At 37.4% G+C, this 24,615-nt stretch overlaps 1 protein-coding gene across 5 annotated transcripts in view; it reads left to right on the top strand.

Annotated features, from left to right (window-relative positions):
• The window catches only part of TBX20 (T-box transcription factor 20), a 165,211-nt gene that overhangs the window by 78,612 nt on the left and 61,984 nt on the right, over positions 1 to 24,615 (top strand). For all 5 annotated transcript variants that reach the window (XM_045286325.1, XM_045286324.1, XM_045286326.1 and 2 more), the window contains 8 exons: positions 303 to 440; positions 1,966 to 2,086; positions 6,045 to 6,138; positions 11,472 to 11,529; positions 12,706 to 12,797; positions 14,109 to 14,208; positions 21,525 to 21,602; positions 22,398 to 22,484. In XM_045286325.1, the coding sequence (XP_045142260.1) occupies positions 303 to 440; positions 1,966 to 2,086; positions 6,045 to 6,138; positions 11,472 to 11,529; positions 12,706 to 12,797; positions 14,109 to 14,208; positions 21,525 to 21,602; positions 22,398 to 22,484 (768 nt within the window). The remainder of the gene's footprint in view (positions 1 to 302; positions 441 to 1,965; positions 2,087 to 6,044; positions 6,139 to 11,471; positions 11,530 to 12,705; positions 12,798 to 14,108; positions 14,209 to 21,524; positions 21,603 to 22,397; positions 22,485 to 24,615) is intronic.

The following is a 24,615-nucleotide window of genomic DNA, read 5'->3' as shown; positions in this document are numbered from 1 at the left end:
GGAGGGGAAAAATGAGGACCTAATGCCAGGGGCTTAAGTGGAGAGGAAATGTTTTGAGAATGATGAGGGCAATGAATGTACAAATGCGCTTTACCCAATTGATGTGTGTATGGATTGTGATGAGTTGTATGAGCCCCTAATAAAATGATTAAAAAAAGAGAAAATGTCCTTAGAATATAATCACAAGGAATAATTGTGAAACATTATTAATGACTTTTCCTTTTATCAGAAATTGTTGTAAAGGATCTGTAGAGCTATGTGCCTTCAAATTTTAAGTACATTGATAATGTGTGCCTTTTTAGGGGCTTTATTATTCCTACTTCAAGACCATTATTGAAGCACCTTCATTTCTGAAAGGACTTTGGATGATTATGAATGACAGACTTACTGAATATCCCCTTGTAATTAATACAATAAAACGCTTCCATCTTTATCCAGAGGTGAGAAATATTTTGAGGCAAATCCTGTTTGCATGCTGATAGCTGTTTTATTGTTAGTTAGCAATAGTAAGAACAATTATATTAGAAAAAGGATAGGAGCTTTTAGGTTTATTGTTGTATATGTCTTTGTAGTTAGTATCAAAAGTTCTAGAATGTAGTTCTCAGAGAGTGCTCATGTAACTCAAGAATAAAGCCACAGTATGGGACTAATGAAGTGGGACCCTGGGGGTGCCTCGGTTAAGTGCTCAGTGGTAAGCCAGCAGGTCGGTGCTCAGAGCTCACTAGCAGCTCTGTGGGAGAAAGAGCTGTCCATCTGCTTCCATCAAGATTGGTCTGTCGCGTGTGGTCATTATGAGCTGGAACTGACTCGACGGTACCCAGGAAAAAATAACAACATGGAAAGAGAGGTGGTATGAGCTAAGAAGGGTTCTAAGTAGGGATGGTCTGTAGGTTTTGGAGACTGGTACAGGTGGACAAATTTTGAAAAATGGTCTTTCATATTAAACTTACTAAAAAGCTATCATAATGGGCATTCTAGTTCATTTCTAGCATCCCTTCTACTCTAAATGATTAATCCAAAATGAGGGCCAGCAGCTCATTGACCGAATCTGTCACAGCTTTGCCATTCCTGTATGTGCCTGTCTCTGGTTGCTTTCATGCTACAGTGGCTGAATTGAGTTACAGCAGGAAATCTAAACTATTTACTGATCTGGACACTTGGAAAATATTTATAACCCTTGATCTAAGCCAGGGGTCCTCAAACTACGGCCCGCCCTACTTCTGGGTATGTTTCCATCAAGTGAGATAATGCAAAATCTTATTGTTGACCTCTTTTTGAGACAGATTGTTGTTACTAAGCAGTGTAAGCATGTTGTACGATAGGGTAGTTATGTGTTTTTATATACTAGGAAGATGACTAGAAAGACTATCACCAACATATTAAAATTTTTAGGCTGTTCTTATTTCTTTTCCTTTTGAGATTTTCTAGACATAAATATTTTGTTTCTAACTTTTTGTCTGTGTTTCCTCCCCCTTGTCTTTAAACTATTTTAAGTGGATGGAAGATTCAGAAGAATAAGTCTTTTCCATGATCAACTCCATATGCAATTGTTTATATATACTTTAGACTATAAAGAAAATATAGTTAAGTAAATAAATTAGTAATTATGAAATGTTTTGTATATATTTGCATTTTAATCTTTAGTCACCATCATATTTATATACTTTATACAGTATTTTATTGCTAATATTATTTCTGTTATAGGATTATTACAAGAGAATATAAGATATTGATTGTAGCATCTATTATTATAGACATTAATTGCTCAATAATAGTCCAACTTTGGTTTATAATGTGTTACATATGTGGCATTTAAAAGTGACTGTTTCTTACGTGAGATAATTTAAATGATCCTGTCAAAATGTATAATACCAAAGATCACCATCACAACTGCTATTTGAAAAAGCATTATTATGAAGAAAATGTCTTTTCCTGCATTCCTTTTCATGTTTCTGACTTTTCTAGGTAATCATAGCTAGCTGTTATCGGATCCTCGTAGGAACAATGGATTTATTTGGGCTGGAGACTAAGACCTGCTGGAATGTCACCCGGATGGAGCCTCTTGATGAAATCCAAAGCTGTGAAGGCAAGTTCCTCTGAAATGTTCTATATTCTCATGAGTGATTTTGTAAATATTCATAATATTAATACTCATTTCAAGAATTTCTGTGAACCACTGTGGTTGATTAAAATACCTTTGAACATATTTATCTAACTGAGCATTTTACCCTTTAGAGAAGTTTTCTGAAAAGGTTATGCAATTACTAATTGGAATACTAATTTAGAATTTTTTTCTAAGAGCTTTATTTGGCACATACTTTACATATCACACAACTCAGTAGTTCAATCATTCAATCATATCAAGGAGAATTGTACATCATCACCACATCATTTCTGTAGCATTTCTCCCCTCCAGGGTTAAATCGCCTTTAAAATGAGTTGTGGAATTCCAATCCTTTCTAGTACCCCCTCCTCCCTCCAGCCTTCATTATTTGCTCCTGAAATCCCCTTTCCCTCCCTAACACCCACTTCCATCTCTGCATTCCCTCTAACCCCTTGTATCAGTTATTATCATTGTTCATCTCCTCCTCCTGTGCTTCACAGCTGGGAAACCCAAATTTTGAGTATTAATACACCTCACTGTAAGGCATCCCTCAATAAAAAATTGTCTTCCATTTTCAGAATGATAAGATTAACGAAACCGGGTTGAGTAGATAAATTTAACATTATAATGAAATGTTATACTAGCGTTAGAAAGACCTAGCGTTAGAAAACCAAAAAGGAAGAACACACTCAGCAGATCTGAAATTGGAAGAACTCAAGAAAAAGTTCAAGCCTTGAGTTGCATTATGATAGATTCTGTGGGCAAAATATTGAAAGATGCAAGAAGCATCGAGAGAAGATGAACGAATACACCGTGTCAATGTGCCTAAAAGAACTAACCGACATTCCGCCATTTCAGGATGTAGCGTTTGAGCAAGAACCAATGGTGCTGAAAGAAGTTCAAGGTGCACTGAAAGCATGAGCCAAAAACCAGGCTCCAAGAATTGATAGAATATCAATGGAAATGTTTCAACAAGCTGATGAAGCACAGGAAGCACTCATTTGTCTATGCTAGAAAATTTGCAAGATAGCTACTTGAACAACTGAATAGAAGAGAATTATATTTGTACACGTTCCAAAGAAAAGTGACCCAACAGAATGCTCAAATTATAGAACAATATCATTGATACAACACGCAAGTAAAATCTTGCTGAAGATCACCCAACAACGGCTGCAGCAGTCCATTGACCGAGCTGTCAGAGGTTCGGGCTGGATTCAGAAGAGGGCATGGAACAGGGTATCACTGCTGATATGAGATGGATCTTGGCTCAAAGCTGAGAATAGCAGAAAGATGTTTACTTGTGTTTTATTGACTGTGGGGATCATAACAAAATGTGGACAAGCTTGAGAAAAGTAGGGATTTTAGAACACTGCATTGTACTCAAGCGGAACTTGTATGTAGATTCAAGGCAGCTGTGCAAACAGAGCAAAGGAACACCGCGTGTTTTAAAATCAGGAAAGTTGTGCATCAGGGTTGTACCCTATCACCATATTTATTCAATATGTATGTGAGACAAATTAAAGAAGCTGGATTATATGAAGAATGAGGCATCAAGATTGGAGGAAGGGTTATTAACAACCTATGATATGCAGGTGACATAACCTTGCTGCAAGTGAGGAGGACTAGAGGCACTTGCTGATGCAGATCAATGATTGCAGTCTTCAGTATGGAGTATAGATCCATGTAAAGAAAACCAAAATCCTCACAACTGTACCAATAAATGATAAATGAAGAAAAGATTGAGATTGAAGTCAAGGATTTTGTCTTGCTTAGATTCACAATCAATGCTCATGGAAGCAGCAGTCAAGCAATCAGCAATGCATCCCATTGGATAAATCTGCTGCACAAAACCTCCCCACCCAATAATTTTATTGCGATATAATTCACATATCATACACTTTCATAGTTCAGTCTTGTGTAAAAAGAGTTGTATATACATCACCACAATCAGCTCTAGTGAATCCTCTCCCCTCCCATATTCATTATCAACTCTTCAGTTCCCCTCAACCTCTCCCACCCCATATCCCACAGTAGCTATTACATCAAGTATTGACTCTTTATGACTACCTCTTCTGTATCACAAAAAAAGGAAGAAAGAAAAGACTACCTGCACTATTGAAATGAGCCAGAGAAACAAAATCTCTGTCGAAGATCAAGCAAGAAATATTTAAAGCAAGAACAAATCCAGAATGGGTCAAGAGAGAGATCAAATGACCAATTATACCGTAGTTCCATCACCATAAGTTTAGAATAATCTCTGTTTAATAACAAGACTATTCATGTCCCTGGTCTATGGTCAAGTAGGATTTATCGAGGCTTAATCCGAGTGGATAACCAGATGGATTTGGGGCTCCCACTGTCATCCATAGCATTCTGCAAATCAGGTATTCACAATTAAAGTTCTGATTCTTTTTCTTCCATTGTATTTGGATTTGTTATTTGTCATCTTTGGATCACACTGACTGGTGTGCTTCTTCCATGTGGATTTAGTTGAAACCTCACTTAGATGACAGCTTGAATACAAGCTTTTAAGACCCCAGACACTTTTTTTTTTAATAGCCAGATAGCATCTGCTTTCTTCACAATACTCTGCTGTAGGATCAATATCGTCAATGATCTCCTCATGAAGCTGAGTATAGAGTAGGGCCATGCATAAGAACTAAACATTGTTGGATTGGGGATAGAATTAAGTGGGAGCCCAGAATCTGCTCACTTGGCATAAGACCTTGCTAAGAGTATTGAAAAGCAAGGATGTTACTTTGAAGACTAAGGTGCACCTCAAACCATGGTATTTTCAGTTGATTCATATGTATGTGAAGAAAGTGGAATAAGGAGGACTGAAGAATTGATGCCTTTGAATTGTGCTCGAGAAGAATATTAAAAGTCCCATGGAAAGCTAAAAGGACAAACCACTCTGTCTTGGAAGAAGTTCAGCCAGAATGCTTCTTAGAGACAAAGATGGTGATACTTTGTCTTATATATTTTGGACATCTTATCCAAAGAGACCAGTCCCTGGAGAAGGACATCATGCTTGGTAATGTAGAGGGCAGCAAAAAAGAGGTGAGCCCTCAATGAGATTAATTGACACAGTGGCTGCAACAATGGGCTCAAACATAAGAACACATAAACCATTAGGGATTTAGAAAATTTTATCTACCTTCACAATCTATGACTAATTTTTTAAATCATTTTATTAGGGGCTCATACAACTCATCACAATCCATACATAGATCAATTGTGTAAAGCACATTTGTACATTCATTGCCCTCATCATTCTCAAAACATTTGCTCTCCACGTAAGCCCCTGGCATCAGCTTCTTATTTTTCCCCTCCCTCCCCGCTCCTCCCTCCTTCATGAACCCTAGATAATTTATAAATTAACCCTAGATAATTTATAAATTAACTTCATTTGTGTATTCTACATTTTTTCTCAATCACACTAATTTCAAAAATTTGTTTTGAACTTAAGTGAGTTAATGATTATACAGCACTCAGTAAGTGTTACATGCACACATGCATACACGCTGTCATATTAGGGACATATTAATGTTCCACCTATACATAGTAGTAATGGATCAAATAACTGTATCAGCTCAGATAGAATGACAGCTGCTTCTTGAAGTAAAAGATCATATCATACCCATTCCAGCAAAAGATAAAAATAATGCAGTGGATTTTCTCTTAAATTCATAAAGTGGCTCCACAGGCAACTCCTGATACTTAACAATAGCGGGATCACCTAAAGGAATGTGAAGCCGCAGCAAAGCATTAAAGCATAACAATACTTTTAAGGGGAAAGTGTGAATGTTACTATAAGGGCTGCAATCTGGAAAGCAAATGCTTCCAGGAAATGCATGAGCTCTTGATTATGAAATATGGAGATATTTATACTCAATTGTTTTATAGTTATTTATACTGTATAATTTGTGTCTTTTCAAAGGATTGGGAGACCCTGCTTGCTTTTATGTTGGTGTGATTTTTCTTTTAAATGGAGCAATGATGGGGTTGTTCTTCATATATGGTACATACCTGAGGTAAGACTACTAATGATAGTAAGAGATCTTTCATGCTGGACTATGTATTTAATATGTAGATTAAATGAGAAGGATAATTAATCAGATCAGTTTATTTATAGTAAGAGTTTGGAGTTGTATTTTGTTTTTCAGAAGCTTAGCCAATATCATGTAACAACAAAACTAGAGAGGTCACTGAAATAATATCTTGAAATACAGGCAGACTGTTCCTTAAGAGTGAGGATGATAGACTTGTCTCACCTGTTTTCACATGCTGTTAGAAGAGACCAGTGCCTGCAGAAGGGCATTGTGCCCAGTACAGGCAGTGGGCAGCAAGAAAGGGAGATGGATTGACACAGTGACTGCAACAAGGGGCTCAGAAATAGCAGTGAACACGAGGAGGCTGACTCGGACCCAGGCGTGTTTGGTTCTGTTGAGCACACGCAGGATGGCTGTGAGCCAGAACGGACTCCGTGGCGCTCAGCGACAGCAGCCAGAGACACCTTGTGTTGGAAAGCATTGCCAGCAGCCACGGCTCTCTCACTTGCTTGGTTGACTGATAAGACATTCGTGTTGTTTAAGCCACCTTGTCAGGTGTCTGTTATTAAAGAAAGTACATTCCTAACTGAATCATCAACTTTCCTTACGATGCCATTCTTTAACCGTACAACATTTACAGTTAAAAATACAAATGTAATCATTCACTAAGTAGTTATCGGTTTTTTTGTAGGGCTTAATGTCTGGGTGAAGGAACCCCGGTGGGGCATTAACGTGCTAACTGGAAGGTTGGCACTGGGACCCACCGGTCTTGGAAACCCTCTGGGGCAGCTCTGCTCTGTCCTGTAGGGTCTCTATGAGTCAGATTCAACTCTGTGGCTACAGATGGTGGTTGTTATTTTTAATGTCTATGTGGATATTAATAGCTTTATATATATAACTAAACCTAGTTTTATATAACACCCCTCGTTTGAGTAAATTACATGCATTAACTAAATAGATATTTATCAAATGCCTATTATGGCCCTAGATACTAGAATCCTGGTAGTGTAATGGTTATGAGTTGGGCTGCTAAGGTCAGAAGTTTGAAACTACCAGTAGCTCCGTGGGAGAAAGAGGAGGCTTTCTACTCTTATAAAGAGTTAGAGTCTCAGAAACCCATGGGGGCAGTTCTACCTGCCCTATTGGGCCACTGTGAGTCAGAAACAGCTCGATGGCAAAGTGAGTTTGGTCTTTTTGTTTTATGGTCCTAAGTGCTGGGAATATAAAACAATCTCTGTTCCCACGGAGTCTCTATTCTAGTGAGGATGCAAAGATTAGTGAGACCGACAACTTACAGGAAAGTACACAAAATATTTATGAACAGGCACTTCCCAGAAGAGGAACTGCAAATGGCCAATAAGCCTATATATGTCAAGTTTTCCTTAGGAAAATACAGTTAAATGACAAGATACTATTTCACACCAACTGTGTTTTCAAAACTTTTCATCCCCCACAGATGGGCGTACAAAGTGGCACAGCTATTTTTGGAAACCATGTGCTTCATTAAAGGTGAAGCTGTAGATACCTATGACTCAGCAATTCCATTTAAAGTATGCATTCCTAGGAAACCCTTGCATATGTACACCAGGATTTATGTATCAGAATACAACATCATTATTTTTAGTAGCTCTTAACTGGGAGAAGCCCAAGTATCCATCAATACAGAAGTGAATTCATTATGATTTATAAATGTAGTGGAATACTATACAGCCATGAGAATGAATGAACTATAGCTATATGCATTAGTACCTACAGATTAATCTTACAAATAAAATGTTGATTAAATGAAACGGCACTGAAGGGGGAAAAAACCTTACATCCTTCTATTTGTTTAAAGCTATAAAGTACTGGTACATGAAATGGAATGATACTGTTTTTGTGTAATCATTTTTTTGGGGGGCTCTTACAAATCTTGTAACTCCGTCATTCAGTGGCATTAAGCACAGTGTACATACATTGCCATCAACATTTCTAAAACAGTTTCTTTCTACCGGAGCCCTTGGTTTCAGCTCCTCTTTTTGCCCCTTCCTCCCCATAGTCATGATTGTATTGAAAATCACAAGACATCACGAGAGTGGCCACCTCAGGGAGGGTTAGCAAGTAGGAACTTTGGTTGTAATTGTGTTGATTGTTTAGATGGGGGTTTCGTGGAAGTTCATTTTTTATAATAATTTTGTAAACCATATTGAAATGTTTCTATGTATCATACAGATTAATATATATTAAAGCATATCACAGATATAAAAGCTAAATTTAATGAAGTAAATAATTTCAAAACTGCTGACTGAAAAATGTCATGGTTTTTAAGTAGTTTGCATTTCTTATTTTTTAATTTAAAATGTGGATGTGTTACACCAAAGAGACTAAGATTTTTAAAATAATAGTTTTCATTGGCTGAGTACCACACGAGATAATGTTGCTTTTAAAAGCCCTCGACTATGTTCCGACTCCTAGTGACCTTACGTCCAATAGAACAAGACGCCACCTGCTCGGATGCCATTCTCCCTCCCATCGATTCGTAGGTCTCATCCCTTTGCTGCAGCCACCGCATCAGTGCATCTTGTTGAGCGCTTTCTTCTTCTCCCTGCTCCTGTCCTTCTCCAGGGACTGGTCTCTCCTGACAACAAGTCCAAGGCCTCTCTAAATTAGTTATTAAAGTAGTTTTACCAAATGTATTATTAGATCCAGTCTTTATGAAGGATATGCAGCTATAGCACATTTTAGCTATAAAAATGTCGCCAGCACTCTGAGGAAATGGGAAAAGAAATAGGAATTGGGGTAAAACTTTGTTTTCCTATCCTGGTAGTCCTCTCCCACTGGCACTAACTAGGAAGGTAGATTTTCCATTTCTGTTCTTTTAGTGGCTAACTATGAGATGTTAACTTGCAGATCTAGTTGACAAACACAAATTCGTGGTTTCCCATTCTGAGCAAGACAAGAAATCCCCGAACACTTTAACTTAGGGCTGCTATGAGTCAGCATCTATGTGATGACCGGCAGTTTTTGAGCTTTGATTGAAGGCATTCCCTCCCAGTGTATATATTAATACTTAGTTTAGTTTAGTGCTTCTTCCATGCAATCCAGCAGTCATTGTTACTGTTTTGTGCTGTCAAGTCTTGCTTCGATTTATTCATGCATTCCAAGTTTCTGTACTTGCCATTTGTTCTTATCGTACATTCAATTTCTATCATTTTGAAGTGCACCCTTAATGGTAAATTCTTTACTTTGGATAATTAGCCTTTCTCCTGCTTTTTCTTTGTAGGGTGTATGTGTGATCTTTTTGTTTTGTTTGCTTGTTTGTTTTAGTCATTCCTTCATGTATGAAACCAATATTTATTGTTTTCCATGAGTGAAACATGATATTCAGCGATAAACAAGGCAAAGTACTTGTTTTCATGGTTTTGCCATTTGGTGGATGAAGGAAGTAGGGCATGAAAGGGAGTATACAGGGAGATGTTAAACCGTAACATAAATATGAGTCTGTGTCTGCATGTGTAATCACATGAAAAGACAGTTTTAAGAAATAATTCTTTGATGATTATATACTCTCTTTGGTCATTCATCTTATTACCTGTACTTTTGCTTCTTGAGACTAGCAAAAAGACGCTTTGCAGTATTGGAGACAATTTAAAATTTCCCCTAAGTGACAGATTCTTTTTATCAGCTCTTAGACACTTAAATCCAATTCCAAAAGGCAAAAGTTTCTTCCACTGAGAGTATTCAAGTGATAGAGGATCTGAAGTGTGAACATATTTGTTAAAATTATTTTATGCCTACCTTTAGCAATTCCTGATGGCATTGTGGTAACATATTCAGCTGCTTTTGGCAAGATCAGCAGTTCAAAACCACCAGCTGCTCTGTGGGAGAAAGATGAGGCTTCTACTCCAGTAAAGAGTTACAGTCTCTGGGACCCACAGGGGTGGTTCTGCCCTGCTCGGTAGGCTCACCATGAGTTGGAATCAATTTGATGGTAATGAGCTTGGTTTTGGTTTTCTTAAAAAATGCATTACATGTAATAATTTACAAAGTAGGAATAACAAACTATTAAAGTAATGTACATGTAATATATGAACTGTTTACATATGCATTTTCTATGTTTTCACATTCAAAATTTAAGCATTCACTACAAGAATAGATTTGATGTTCTATATCCTACTTTGATGAGTATCAGTTAGGGTCTTTATTTGACCTTTAAGGTGCAACATTGGTCTCTCCCTGTCCAGAGGAACGGGGAGTGATGAAAACTGAAGATACATGAAAACAGTGAATCCACACAATCCTGAGACCCAAAGAACTAGATGGTGCCAGGCTACCACCATCTGGAAAGGATCACATTAAAAGTTCTGGATAGAGTGGGAGGAAAGTGTGGAACAATACTCAAAATAAAAAAAAACACCACCCAGTATTACTAGTTGAACAGAGACTACTAGAGCCACTGAGACTGTGTCCCTTGGTCGCCTTTACATCTGGATCAATAAGGGGAACTATAACACTATGGAAGTATACATGCTTTAAAAAAGTCAACCATTTGAGATTAAAAATGACAGTATTTACTCTCAGTTCAGAAGGTTTTGGAAAGGAAGACAAATGAAAACAGGAAGGAAGTGAGATAAGTCATGATAACAGTACAGATGGCAATCTAGGAGAAAGAACAAAATGTGTATAACTTGCTGAATGGAAATTTTTTTTTTTTGTCTTTTTTTTTTCTATTTGTGTTTTCTTTTCTTTTTTTAAATCATTTTATTAGGGGCTCATACAACTCATCACAATCCATTTGGACATTCATTGCCCTCATCATTCTCAAAACATTTCCTCTCTACTTAAGCCCCCGGCATTAGGTCCTCATTTTTCCCCTCCCTCCCCCCTCCCCCCTCCCTCATGAGCCCTTGATAATTTATAAATTATTATTTTGTCATATCTTGCCCTGTCCGACGTCTCCCTTCACCCACTTTTCTGTTGTCCATCCCCCAGGGAGGAGGTCACATATAGTTCCTTGTAATCGGTTCCCTCTTTCCTACCCACTCTCCCTCTACCCTCCCAGTATCGCCACTCACACCACTGGTCCTGTAGGGATCATCCTCCCTGGATTCCCTGTATTTGCTGAATGGAAAATTGATCTGCTCAGCCAACCATCACCCAATTCACAAGTAAAGAGTTAAAAATAAATAAAGTTTAAAACAGCACTTGTAAAACATTCATTAACATTTTATATGGTTTAGTAATATAACATTTTAGATATGGAAAACTAATTTTAAGAAATTTGGTGAAATTGAAGTTATATGAATTATAATTGTACGTATTTTCTTTTTCCACAGTGGGACTAAATTAGGAGGTGTAGTCACAGTACTGTGCTACTTTTTCAACCATGGCGAGGTTTGTTTTCTAGAAAATAATTTCTAAGAAATGGATGGGCTGTGTATGAACAAGGAAATAGATTCAACATTGTACATATGTATAAATGAGATAACATTTACTCACAGCTTCATAGTGTGTTGAGAAGCTTGTGTTGTAAGTTGGTACGTTAATTCTGTTGATATAAAGTTTTAGCTAATTGGAATTTATAATATGAAATGTATTGCCTTTTTTAGTAAATATATGTATGAATAAATACACAGACACACCCATATATTGTATAGTAAAAGGAAATACTGTATTTAGTGAGTTGAGGCACTTTCTATATATTATGTAATTCACTTTTCTGAGGGGTTGGCTATTGTTTCCCTCATGTACAAACTGAAATTGAAATTGAGAGAGGTTATATTTCTTACCCAAGTTTCCACATTTGCTATCTAATGAATGTGGTACCATCTACATTAGTCTGCATCTAAAACCCAGCTTCTTTATTACATTGTGACCATTCAATAATGTAAAATGCAGAATTCAAAGCAGAAATCGGTTTACTAACTCAGCCCAATGGGACAGCAGTTCACTTTAAAAGGAGCTCACAGAAATCATGTAGATGACAGTGGATTCCTCTACCAAACATTGAGTATTTACTGTGTGCCAATAGGGTCCCTGGTTGCACAGTGGTTACGCTTTGAGCTGCTGACCTGAAAGGCTGGCTGTTCAAAAACCACCAGCCACTCTCTGGGAGAAAGACGAGGTTCTCTACTTCCAGAAAGAGTTCCCATCTCGGAAACCACAGGGGATAGTTCTGCCCTGACTTACAGGGTTGCTGTGAGTCGGAATCAGCTCAATGCTGATGAGTTTTTGGTTTGGAAACTCTTATTATATGCTGAAATATATATATTTATTATATATATATATATATATATTTCATGGTGCTTAGTTTTAAGGCCTGTTTCTGGACTAAAAATCAAAACATTAACAATAATAAAAAATTTGTGTTGAACTCTATTTACTTCTGTACAATTCTGTCCTTGGTTCGGTGCCTGTCTGTAAGAGAGCTTTTCAAATGGAGAAGCCATGCCAAGGTATTCAGAAATCAGATCTCATGAGCCTAGTAGGAGAGCTGTTAATACCAGTGGACCCATGATTTTTTAATTAATAGTGGGTATTATAATGAAGTAAGCATTTTACTGATTTCAGGCTACACGTGTGATGTGGACACCACCTCTCCGGGAGAGTTTTTCATATCCGTTTCTTGTACTTCAGATGTACTTTTTAACTTATATTCTCAGGTAATTTGATTTATGAAACATTTAATTACATTTTAAGCTAAGCTTCTTAAATTATACTCCAGCTTATTAAGTTATAGCTATCAAATTTAAGCCCCTTTATTCTTTTATGTTTAAAATAAACAGTAGTGTCTAGTACAGGAATGAAAAAGATAGTCTAAAATTTGCTGTGTAAAATCGCCTTTCAGTGGTCAAGGTTACAGGATTGAGATAACTGCATTACATTGTAGTAAGTCAGAATTTATGCTCAGATATATTTTGTAAAGATTTGAGTGTTTTCAAGAAATTATTAGGCCTTGTCCCCCTCCAAAGCTTATGTCTGACTCTGTGTCTCTAACCTGTACTCATTTTATAATTTACATTTCTACTCATGTGAACTCATTATGTGTACACTTTTCTTTTGATGGAGGAGTAATCTGTGTGTCATGAAAAAAGAGGTCATGCTCAAATAAATACATAAGGACTTTGTACTTGGGAAGTATTGCTAAATTACTGTTGTTTTCCAGCAACTCAACCAAACGCTCTTCTCCCCACTTTTTTACGGGGCACATTTTAGGTAGGAATTCAGTAAGTAAGTTTTGCAGAATTGTGAACTGTCTTAGAAACAGTTCACAATCAAATCAATTAAGGAGTAAATGAATGGATAATTAATCATTGTAAACTACTCTAAATAACTACAATGAAATGAATTTCATAGCATGTTAGAAAACTTAGCTCTCTAACTAAAGGAAATTCTTACGGAATGAAATGTTTCTCATTTCTTCTTCCAAATGTTCCAGAACCATGTACTTCAATTACTAGTACCTTTCAGATTCTGCAGTGCACGTATCGAGAACCAGTTAGTTTATACGACAAAAACCTTTAGTCCTATAAACAGCTTGCCTCCAATCAGTGTTTCCCAAAAGGAGTGACACTGCCAGCCCCGCCCCTCTTACTGGGAAAGGGGGTACAGGCCCAATAAGTCTGGGAACCTATGCTTTCAGTGCTTATGGAAATAGATTTTCTTCTTCCTGGAGTATTAAATTTCTAATGTTATCCATATTTAGAAAAAGCAAGCATTTATATTTAAAACATTTTATTAATTGATAAACTAGATGCCTTATTGTATTTGAAGTAAAACTTTGCTTATTTTATTCTAGACATTTTTATGACTAAATATATTTAAGTTCTTCCTAATGAGTTTTTAAAGCTAACCATACTTTGCTATATGAAAGTTAATGCTACCATTTAAGTTTTATTATTTTCCAATTGGTCTTTCTATTCATGGGTAACTATCTTATGATAAGCCTTACTGGTATCCTTTCTCTCTATTAGGACCTCGAACACTTACAGAAAGTATTACATTGCGCTCTGTCTTTCCAATGTGGCCTTTATGCTTCCCTGGCAGTTTGCTCAGTTTATACTTTTTACACAGGTAAGATGATTTCAAACTAATGAACATTGAATCTAAGATGTACTTGGATGATAACATAGATGCTTTAAAGTGTGATTGTATTTATGTCTTAAAATATTTTTTAAGAAAAGATTTTCAAAATATGAAATACCTTTAAGTTAGCATGAAATGTGATTAAAAAACAACCCATAACACAGCTTTCTACTCTATTAATGTGTATTTAGTTACATCTGTATAATATTGACAAACATGTATTTTTCTATTATCTTTATTCATAACATATATATCTTTTGCTTTTTGTTATAATACATGTGCATTTACCTTTACATTTTCCTTTTGGCCTGGGAATGCATCTGGGTACAAAGGTACATGCAAGTTAAGGGCCAATCCTACTTATCATGGTTGGAGAGTTTTGCTTCTAATTTAGCTATCTGTTGGCCGTTTTGCCAGAAAAAAAAAATCAGACTTGTAATGGGCACTGTTTTCCAGAGCTGAATCGCCATATTAATTAAGTGAATTAAAGCCATATCCTGTTTCTCAGAACAACTAAGTAACCAATAGCAAGCAACTGTACTGGAGAAGGGGCAGGGAGGGTAGACACAACTTGGATGGAATCTGAAATGTCCTGGCACTGTGATTGCAGCTCCTCTTCCTTGAATTAACAAGCACTGGCCATAGTAATGCTCTGAACTGCAACAGGGAAGGACTCTTCTAGGAAGCCTGCTGCTTTGAGTGAGCAGTAAAATTGCTTCTACCTGTGTAGACTTTCACTTTGCCTTATTTCCTTATAAAGGATCCATTTCAGATTGTAATTGTTAGGTGCCCCCAAATGGGTTCCAACACAAGTGAAGAGTCCAGCAGAATGAGGCACTGCCCGGTCCTATGCTGTCCCCACAGTTGACTTCATGTTTGTGCTCATCAGTGCAACCACTTTGACCGTCTTTCTGGTCGAGGACCTTGCTTGACCCTTGTTTGCTGTCCCTCCACTTCACCCAGCATGATGTCTTTCTCCAAGGACTGGTCTCTCCTGGAGACACAGTGTAGCAGTCTTGCCATCCTTACCTTCAAGGAGCACTCTGACTGTGCTTCTTCCAAGATAGATTTGTTTCTTCTTTTGCAGTCCACGCTTCGCTCAATATTCTTTGCCAGCACCATAATTCAAATGCATTGATTCTTCTCCAGACTTCCTTATTCAGTATTCACTTTCACATGCATATGAGGCGATTAAAAAATAGTAGTTATGTGTTGGGCTGATAACTGCAAGGTCAGCTGTTTGAAACCACTGGCTGATCCTGGAGAGAAAAAGAAGGCTTTCTACTCCAGTAAAGAGTTACAGTATCAGAAACTCACAGGGGCAGTTCTCCTCTATCCTCTGGGGCTGCTGTGAGTCAGAATTGAGTAGATGACAGTGAATTTTCAGATTATAACAGAATGTCATTCGATTATTTGTGCATAATGAAATAGTAGAATTGGTTTTTGCAGTTTTCCAAAATTATATTTTTGGGGAAAATGTTCACAGCAAATTAAGTTCCCATTTGAGTGACATCAGAATGTGTTTCACAGGATCTCCGTCTTCTCTTTAATTGAGGTCTGGTGGTTCTGTTTCCAGTACTTTAACTTCCCTGCTTCCATTATCTTTTCATCTTTTCTTTAGAATTGTTGTTGACCTTTTGGTCTCGTAGATTGATTTTTACCGAAAGACTCTGTTCATGGGTAATGTCTTTTATATTATGTGTCAATATGTTACTTTGCTGAAACATGACCTCAGGATAATTTTGTGTAAGGATTAAAGATTAGATTAAGTGGATACTCTTAGGGAGACTCCCAGTTTCAACTGGTCCTTTAAGTCTTGTTATGAATTTCAGTGTTTTTTAGCTGCAGTCAGGCTTTGGGCCTCGGCTCATACCTTCCTCAATACAAAAACACTTTGTTTTAACAAATTAGCATTCTGTGATGCTCTTCCCCACCACCCTACACAATCGCTGAAGACAAAATGGGTGCCTAAGCAGATGTGGTGAAGACAAGAAGATGGCATCAAAAGATTCACAACAAACAGTAAACAAACAAAAATGCCGTGGTGAGAATGGAGGGGGGTTGGAGCGGAGACCCAAAGCCCATCTATGGACAATGGAACATCCCCACAGAGGGGTCGCAGGGAGGGGGTGAGTCATTCGGTGCAATAGAGCACTAATGGGTCACACAATATACTTCTGTTCCCTGGAGGCCTCCTCACCCCTCCTCCCACCTCCTATCACGACCTCACTGTCCCCTCCCAATCTAGACTAGATGGGAGCATGTACATAGGTATAGGCAAGAGATAAAACTCACAGCACATGGAACCCAGGAACAGGAATGGGACTAGAGATCCCAAAGGGTAGGGGGCAGAGGGGAAGAGGTGGGGAGGGAGGGGGTCACTGATTGCAATGAATGGCACATAACTACACCCCCCCATCCAGGGGGAAGAACAACAGAAACCAGAGGGGAAGGGATACAGCGGTCGGTGTGAGGTTTCAAAATAATTAACAATCTATCAAGGGGCCACGAGGGTTGGGGAGGCGGGGTTGAGGAGGGAGGGAAAAAAAGAGGAGCTGATCCCAAGGACTCAATGGAAAGTAAATGTCTAGAAAACAACAGTGGAATATATGTATGAATATGTTGGATACAATTGATGTATGGTTTGTAACAAGAGTTGTAACAGCCCCCAATAAAATGATTTTTAAACAAAGGAAGAAGAATTTCAGTGCTTTTTAAAAATCTGTTTTTTCTATCAGGGTGCATCAATTGTGGCAGTCTTGATCAGAATGGTCAATAGTCTATCTCCTCTAGTCTCAGAGTAGATGAGGCATGACTTGTGTAGGCTATTAAGCCTATAGACAAATTTGTTCTCTCAAATAGCAATTTTTAATGAGTATCATTTCACTGCCAGTAAATGTATTGATCCAGTGGTGCTGACAAAACAATTTAAGATGTTCTTTTGTAAATTTGATAATGCCTTAATCATTTCTTATTCATTAAAGTGTACTTGAATTTTAGGTGTTTTAAAAAAAAAAGTATAATGTTTTGTTTATGTGCATGTATATTTGTTGTAAATATGCAGTCAGCTCTTGGTTTTTCTTAACAGTGGGGCAATTCAAAGTTATTTTCGGTGATTATTGCAAGATTTTGTTGATTATATTTTCTTAAGTTAAATTTAAAATTAGTCTTGATAATACGTTGAACATAATATCTGAGAAGTAGGTGCAAAGGAGTCAAGGGTTGCCTACATCTTAAAGGAGAAAGCCTGTCAGGCACAATCAGAGAAACCTAAAATGCTAATATAGTATTATCATTCTAAGGCACCCTGCAAACACTGAGAGAATGTGACTTAGTTTTAGCAGCTGACTTGATTTTAATTGGTGATGTGTTGTGTTTTTATTGTAGTGTGTTGGTGGTTTCCAAGGCATATAGGTATTGCTGTTAGGACTAAGAACAATGAAAGGAATAGTTTCAGAAACGTTGTTAGGCTCAGTCGATTGGGTGCCAACGATTGGGTGCCAACTATAGTGACCGTATGTGCAACAGAATGAAACACTGCCTGGTCCACGCCACCATCACATTGTCCTTACTTTTGAGCCCATCAGTACAGCCATGGTGTCATTCCTTCTTGTCAAAAGTATTTCTCTTTTTTTGCCGCCCTGCTGCTTTAAGGAGCATGATGTCCGTCTCCAGGGATTGACTCTTCTGACAACATGTCCAAAGTATGAGCGATGAAGTCTCAACAACTTTGCTTCTCAGGAACATTCTGGTGTCCTTTTTCCGAGACGGATTTGTGTGTCCTTTTGACAGACCATGATACTTGCAACATTCTTCACCAGCATTGTACTTGAACATGCATCCATTCTTCTGTCTTCCTTAGTGTCCCCATTTCACACTCATCTGTGGAGATTGAAAATGCCATGCCTGGAGTCATGCATAACTTAGTCTTCAGAGTAACATCCTGGCTTTTCAACAGTCTAAAGAGGTCTTGTGCAGCAGACCTATCCAATGCAGTGTGTTCTTTGGTCTCTTGATTATTGCTTTCATGAACATTGACTGAGGATCCAAGAAAGGTGACGTCCTTGACAATTTCAACCTTTTCTCTGCTTATGATGATGTTACTTACAGGTGGTGGGGATTTTGGTCTTCTTTACATGCATGTGTTGTAAAAGGATTATATTTATCTTCATTAGCAAGTACTTCAAGTCCTCCTCACTTTCAGCAAGTAAGGTTGTGTCATTTGTATATCACAGGTTGTTAATAGCCTTCCTCCACTTCTGATGCCACACTCTTCTTCATATAATCCAAGCAGCATACACATTGAATAAGTATGGTCAGGATACAACCCTGACACACACTTTTCCTGATTTTAAACTATGCAGTATCTCCTTGTTTCATTTGCACAAGTACCTCTTGATCCATGTACAAGTACCACATGAACACAATGAAGTGTTCTGGAAGTCCCATTCTTCTCAAGCCTATCCATGGTTTGTTATGATCTACACAACCACATTCCTTAGAATAGTCAATGAAACAAGTAAACATCTTTCTCATAAGGTCTGCTTTTAGCCAAGATCCATCTGACATCAACAATGATATCCCTTATTCCAAGTCCTCTTCTGAATCTGGCCTGAACCTCTCGCAGCTCTCTGTCAGTGTACTGCTGGATCCCTTGTGGGATAATCTGCATGTAATGTTAATGATATTGTTCTATAATTTGCACATTATTCTGAATCATCTGTCTTTGGAATGGGTACAATTGTGGATCTCTTCCAGTCAGTTGGCCAAGTAGCTGTCTTCCAAATTTCCTGGCATAGATGAGTAAGAGCTTCCAGTGTTTCATCAGCTTGTTGAAAGATTACAGTTGGTATTCCTATAATTCCTAGAGCCTTGTGTTTGGCTAATGCTTTCAGGGTAGCTTGGATTCCTTCAGTACCATCTATGCTCATATGCTACCTCTTGAACTAATTCAATGTAGACTAGTTCTTTTGGGTACAGGAAGTCTGGGGATGTCCACCCCACCCCCACCCATTTATTGGGAGCTCTCACAGATATTATAACAATCCGTAGTTCAATTAGATGAAGTACAATTGTATAATTGCTGCTGCTATCATTTTAAAAACATTTTCTTCTTGAACTTTTTTATGTCAGCTTCCTTTTGTCCCTTCCCTTCCCCACCCTACCCGCCAGGAACCTTTGTTTTATATATGTGTGTGTGTGTGTGTATATACATACACATGGAACTTTTGTTATAATATGTATATATATACATACATATATATATAAATTTGCCGTATCTTATACCATACCATCCAATGTATCCATTCACCTACCATTCTGTTTATTCATTCCACTCGAGTGGAGTTATATAGTCATTGTTGATATCCATTCCCCTGCATCGCCCCACCACCACCCGTTTCTGTACCCTCAGGAAATCCTTACTTGTGTTACTATTTCTGAATGGTTTTATCTACTTTGAATTTCATACATCAAACAATCTTAATTATACAAGTGAAGATATGTAGGTCTAACAAGATTAATGAGGTAAAACGAAGACTGTAATAGTGGGTGAGGAAATATTAAAGGACTAGAGAGGATAGCGATGTTTCATCGGTGCTGTACTGCACCCTTGTGTATGCCATTCTGTTAGTGACTGTCCAATTATCGTACAGTTGGGTTTCGGGTCTCCACTTTGCCTGTGCCCCTTCACGCCAATTTGATTGCTTGTTTTTGAATTTCTGATACCTATTCCCATCGTCACTTCATGATCACACAGGGCTGGTGTGCTTCTTTCATGTGGACTTTGTTGCTTCCCTAATAGATGATCGCTTGTTTAACTTCAAACCTTTAAGACACCATACACTATGTCTTTTAATAGCCGGGCACCATCAGCTTTCTTCACCACATTTGCTTATGTACAGTATCTTCAGTGATCCTATCGGGAAGGTATCATACATTGCCACATTATTAGAACAAACCGTTCTTGTACTGAGGTAAGATTTAAGTTGGGGCCTAAAGTCTATCTGCTTCCTTTTGTGTGTGTGTGTGTGTGTGTGTGTATAGAGAAATACTACACCTGTAGTATCAAACACAAGCAGGAATGCTACGCCCTCCTCATTGTCAATTTTAGATCCCTTACTATTTCCCTGTCATTGTCTTTATTGACTTATCTCTCCCCCCCCCCTCCTCTCCCATGCCTACTCCCACCCCTCACTGGAACTGTTGGTCCGTTGTTGTCTCCTTGGGTTTGCTATCCTGCCTATCTTATATAGATAGACACCAAAAGAAAAAGAAAAGGAGAGACCATACAAATAGTTCCAAGTCTTAACTGTTGTGCTGACCCAGAGTAGAGGAGTGTCGCTCTGTTTAGTAGCGAGCAGGCCCTGATATAATCCATCAGTCAGTCATGTCCATTTTTTGAGACTTTCTACATCATACAATATTTTTCCCGTAGAATCTTTCAGTAATTGAATTTAGTCTTGAATTCTATCAGTTTAAAATATGCTGAGCCTGTTGCCCCTTTTTTAGTTTTATAATCCTAGGTCTTTGCACACTTCATGATAACATTTGTCTTCTTGAGTTGTCCTTTGAAATTTTCTGAAACTTAATCGTAGATTAGCTAAAGCACATCAAAGAAATGATTAAGTTAAAGAACAGAAACTATTTGTATGGTCTCTTTCTTTTTCTTTTGGTGTCTATATAAGCTCCGATATCATTCCTTCCTTCTGATTTGGATTTTATTATTTATCATCCTCTGATCACACTGGCTGGTGTGCTTCTTCCATGTGGACTTTGTTGACGCATTACTTGGATGGCTGCTTGTTTGCAGATAAGCCTTTAAGACCCCAGATACTGTTTTTTCTGATAGCCAGGCACCATCTACTTTCTTCACCACATTTTGCTTTTGTACCCATATCTTCCGTGATCTCTTCGTGGGCATTGCCATATTCTGAATGCTGCATTTATTGAAAGCTCTGTCAAGCTTCTCAGTCTATCGATTTCTTCTACTAAAACTGGAAGTTATCTACGTTTAATGGAATTGAAAGATACCTCTGAGAGAAAATAGCCCCAAATGCCACACTACATTTTTTTATTTTCTCTGGTCTTAGCTTCAATATTATTTATTGTACTTTTAATCTTCTTTGGTCTTCATACAGATATATTTTATATTTTCTTATCTATTTTAGATCTCAAAGAGGAAGTATACTCATATTACTTTCTCCATGATAATTGAAAATAAAACTCTTTTTACTTTGCCTATTAATTGTAAAGTGTTTGCATTCTACAATTTTTTTTGCTTTTTAATGTATTTTTTATTACAGATAGCATCATTATTTCCCATGTATGTTGTGGGGTACATTGAGACTTACAAATTTCAGAAGATCATTCATATGAACATGGTAATATTTTTAATATTTTTAAGTAAAATACTAAGTTCTTATAGTTTATAAATCCCCTTGTATGGGCTACCTCCTCTTTGGTAGTGTATGATACACAAAGACATATAATGTTAATATTATCCAGAAGAAAGACTTGAAATGCACATTATCAATACCATATTATAAGGGAAGATTATATGTTCAACTAGAATGAAGATGTGTTATACTCTAGTGCCGTTGTACTTTTTAATGTTTATAATTTTTTAAATTATAAAAATTATAACATGAACATATGTTTTTATATGTTTATAATTTATCTTTTATGTGTTTATTTATAATTTATTACTTGCATTTATTTTTCTCTATGAGGTCTGACTTTTTACCATTTTGCATATGCATGAGCCTCTGCAACTGATATTTTTATGTTGTGCATTTTTGTTTACATTTTATTTTCTAAACACGTCTTACTTTAACAACACATAAGACACTTGGACTTTCCCAAAAGTTTCATAAGGGATGGAGATTCTTAGTAATCTAGCAAAAATAAGCTTACGTGAACAAGTTTTCCTTATTACATACTCCATTCCTCAAGCAAAAGAGGTTTTATTTATTTTCTATTTTCATTGTACCAAATGGCAGATGAGAAAATAATTAAATTCTGGTATGTAGATTGCATGGTCTTAAACTTTAACTTAGAATCTTTTAGTGAGCTGAAACTGTTGTTGCTTGGATAAGATCCATTAGCCTTTAAGCAAAATATATATTTTGCAAAGCACCTAATAACTATAAACTGTGTTCGCTTTATTCATTTTGCAGATGTCCGTTTTCCTTTGTTTCATTTTGATGTTTGGAAACCCAATGTACTTGTCTTCGTATTATTCATCATCTTTGTTAATGACTTGGGTAAGTGTTAGGCTCATGAAGATGCTTTTTGTTGGCCACAGAGCAGATTTACCCTCTGACACAGGGTTAGTGGGATACCTAAGTCCCTTTCTTGGTTATCATGCACATAACAAGATTTTTCCAAGAAAATATTTTTTTCTTATTTTCATCCCTGAAAAGTAAAATAACAAAAAGTTTTTAAAGGAAATGTTTATGTAAAAATAAGTTAAATGGTCGTACGTGTTAAAAATTTCCTATAGGTTATGCCACAATTTATTATAAAAATGACATTTCCTCCTAAGTCACTTAATTTGCAAAAGTACCTATTACAGTGACACTGCCATTGCTCAAAACATTTTTGGAACTCCTCTGAATTGCCTCCACAGACAGTGGTACATTTGAATACCCTCAATGGTGACAAATCTTTCTCTTTCAAGGGTGGATTTGATTTTTGGAAACAACCAAAACTTATTTGGATCCAAGTCTTGTGAATAAGGTGGGTGATTTGGCTGCGTAATATTGATCTTGATCATAATGTGGTGTGACAATAAAGTCATAAGACCGATTCTCTTAATATCTGGAAAATTATCACTACAGGCAGTTTAGAAAGAAGAGTTCCAAAACTATTTTGAGCAATGGCAACATAATTACAGTATACTTATATATCCGCACATGACTTACAGACATTGCACAACACTCATTTGGACAAGTAATTGGTATAAGTGGTTCACTAAGTCAGTTTCATTACTTTATAGTCACACTTCTAATATTCATAAGCAAGTAGATGGAATGTTCTTCAGGAAGTCCCGAATTTACATTTGTCAGAAATGATCCCCATGATAGTAACACCAAAATACAACAGTTTCTCACTGATTGAATTTCTTTGGTATTGCCCTTGGTCACCACGTTTTTTTGCCTCTGCTCTTTGTGTGCCCCAAGAATTTTGTTTGCTAGTTTGTTGTTCTTAGTTCTGCTACATTTGTGTAGGCGGTCCATTTTCATGTTTGGATGATCATGTTGTCTGCACATAGAACCTTGGAACATTCCAAACAGTATCCTTTCTTCTCTCTCTCTTTCTGACCTCATTGAACTGTCTAGATTCCCTCTCTTCAGTGTTGAGGAAAAGTGGTCAGAGTGGACTTCTTACTCGTCATAGTTCTGATTTTAGGGGAAAGCATTCAGTTATTCCACCATCAAGTATAATATTAGTGACTTCGACTCATGGGTGTCACAGTAGAACTGTGCTGTAGGGTTTTCAGTGGCTGAATTTTGGAAGTAGATTCCAAGACCTTTCTTCCTATATGTCTCTGGGTGGACTTGAACTTTCAACCATTTGGTTAGCAGCTAGATGTGTCATCCATTTGCAAGGACCTTGAGTTCTATGTTCTTCAGAGTTGCCTTTTGTCAGGTTGATGGTGTTGGCCCCGAGGGAGTTAACAGAGGCTGAAGGCAGTGGACTGTTTCCATGGACACCAGATGCCCCTTGCAAACAAAGGGGGTGGTCTGGGCACCTGGGCTGCAAACAGCTTGGATGTAGTTCTGAGAGCAGGGCACTGTCCTCCTTCCCGAGGACAAAAATCTTGAGTTTCCTGATAAGGCAGTTTGTTATGAGAATCGAGTGCTTGGTCTGCTCCCTCGTTCCTCGTTTACTTTGAGGAAGTGCATACGTGCTTACTAACCCATGCCCTAGCTAGCAGAGAAAATAAAAGACCATGCAGGGCGGCCATCAGCACTACACCCAGCACAGAGGTGTCAGCCCTTCGCTGGTGTTAAACCACAAGTCCCGTGTCCGTGTCTTCACTTCACTGCACGCTACGCGTGATGGAGATTCTATGTCTGGTGTGTGACAGCTTCTTGTTTTGTTTTCTGTACATACGTTTTGATGATGATGCAATATTGTGCGGTTTCTTTTTGAGTTTGCTAATATGGTGAATTATATGGATTGATTTTCAAAAATTCTTGGATAGACTATGTGGATATTATATATTCTTTTTATTCTTGGATGTAGTTTACAAATGATTATGTACTATTCTTTGGCTACATTTCTGATGACTGTTATTCTTAGTTTTCCTTTCTTGTGGCACCTTTGTCTTCTTTTTGTCTCTGTGCAACACCACTTTCTTTTTCTTTTTTAAAAAGTTACTTTATTGGG

Source organism: Echinops telfairi, unplaced genomic scaffold (genome assembly GCF_000313985.2).
Source record: "Echinops telfairi isolate 266 unplaced genomic scaffold, ASM31398v2 ScPeMD7_7;HRSCAF=31, whole genome shotgun sequence".
NCBI lineage: Eukaryota > Metazoa > Chordata > Mammalia > Afrosoricida > Tenrecidae > Echinops > Echinops telfairi.
Note: the sequence above shows the minus strand (reverse complement) of the source record. Positions and strands in the feature narration are given on the sequence as shown.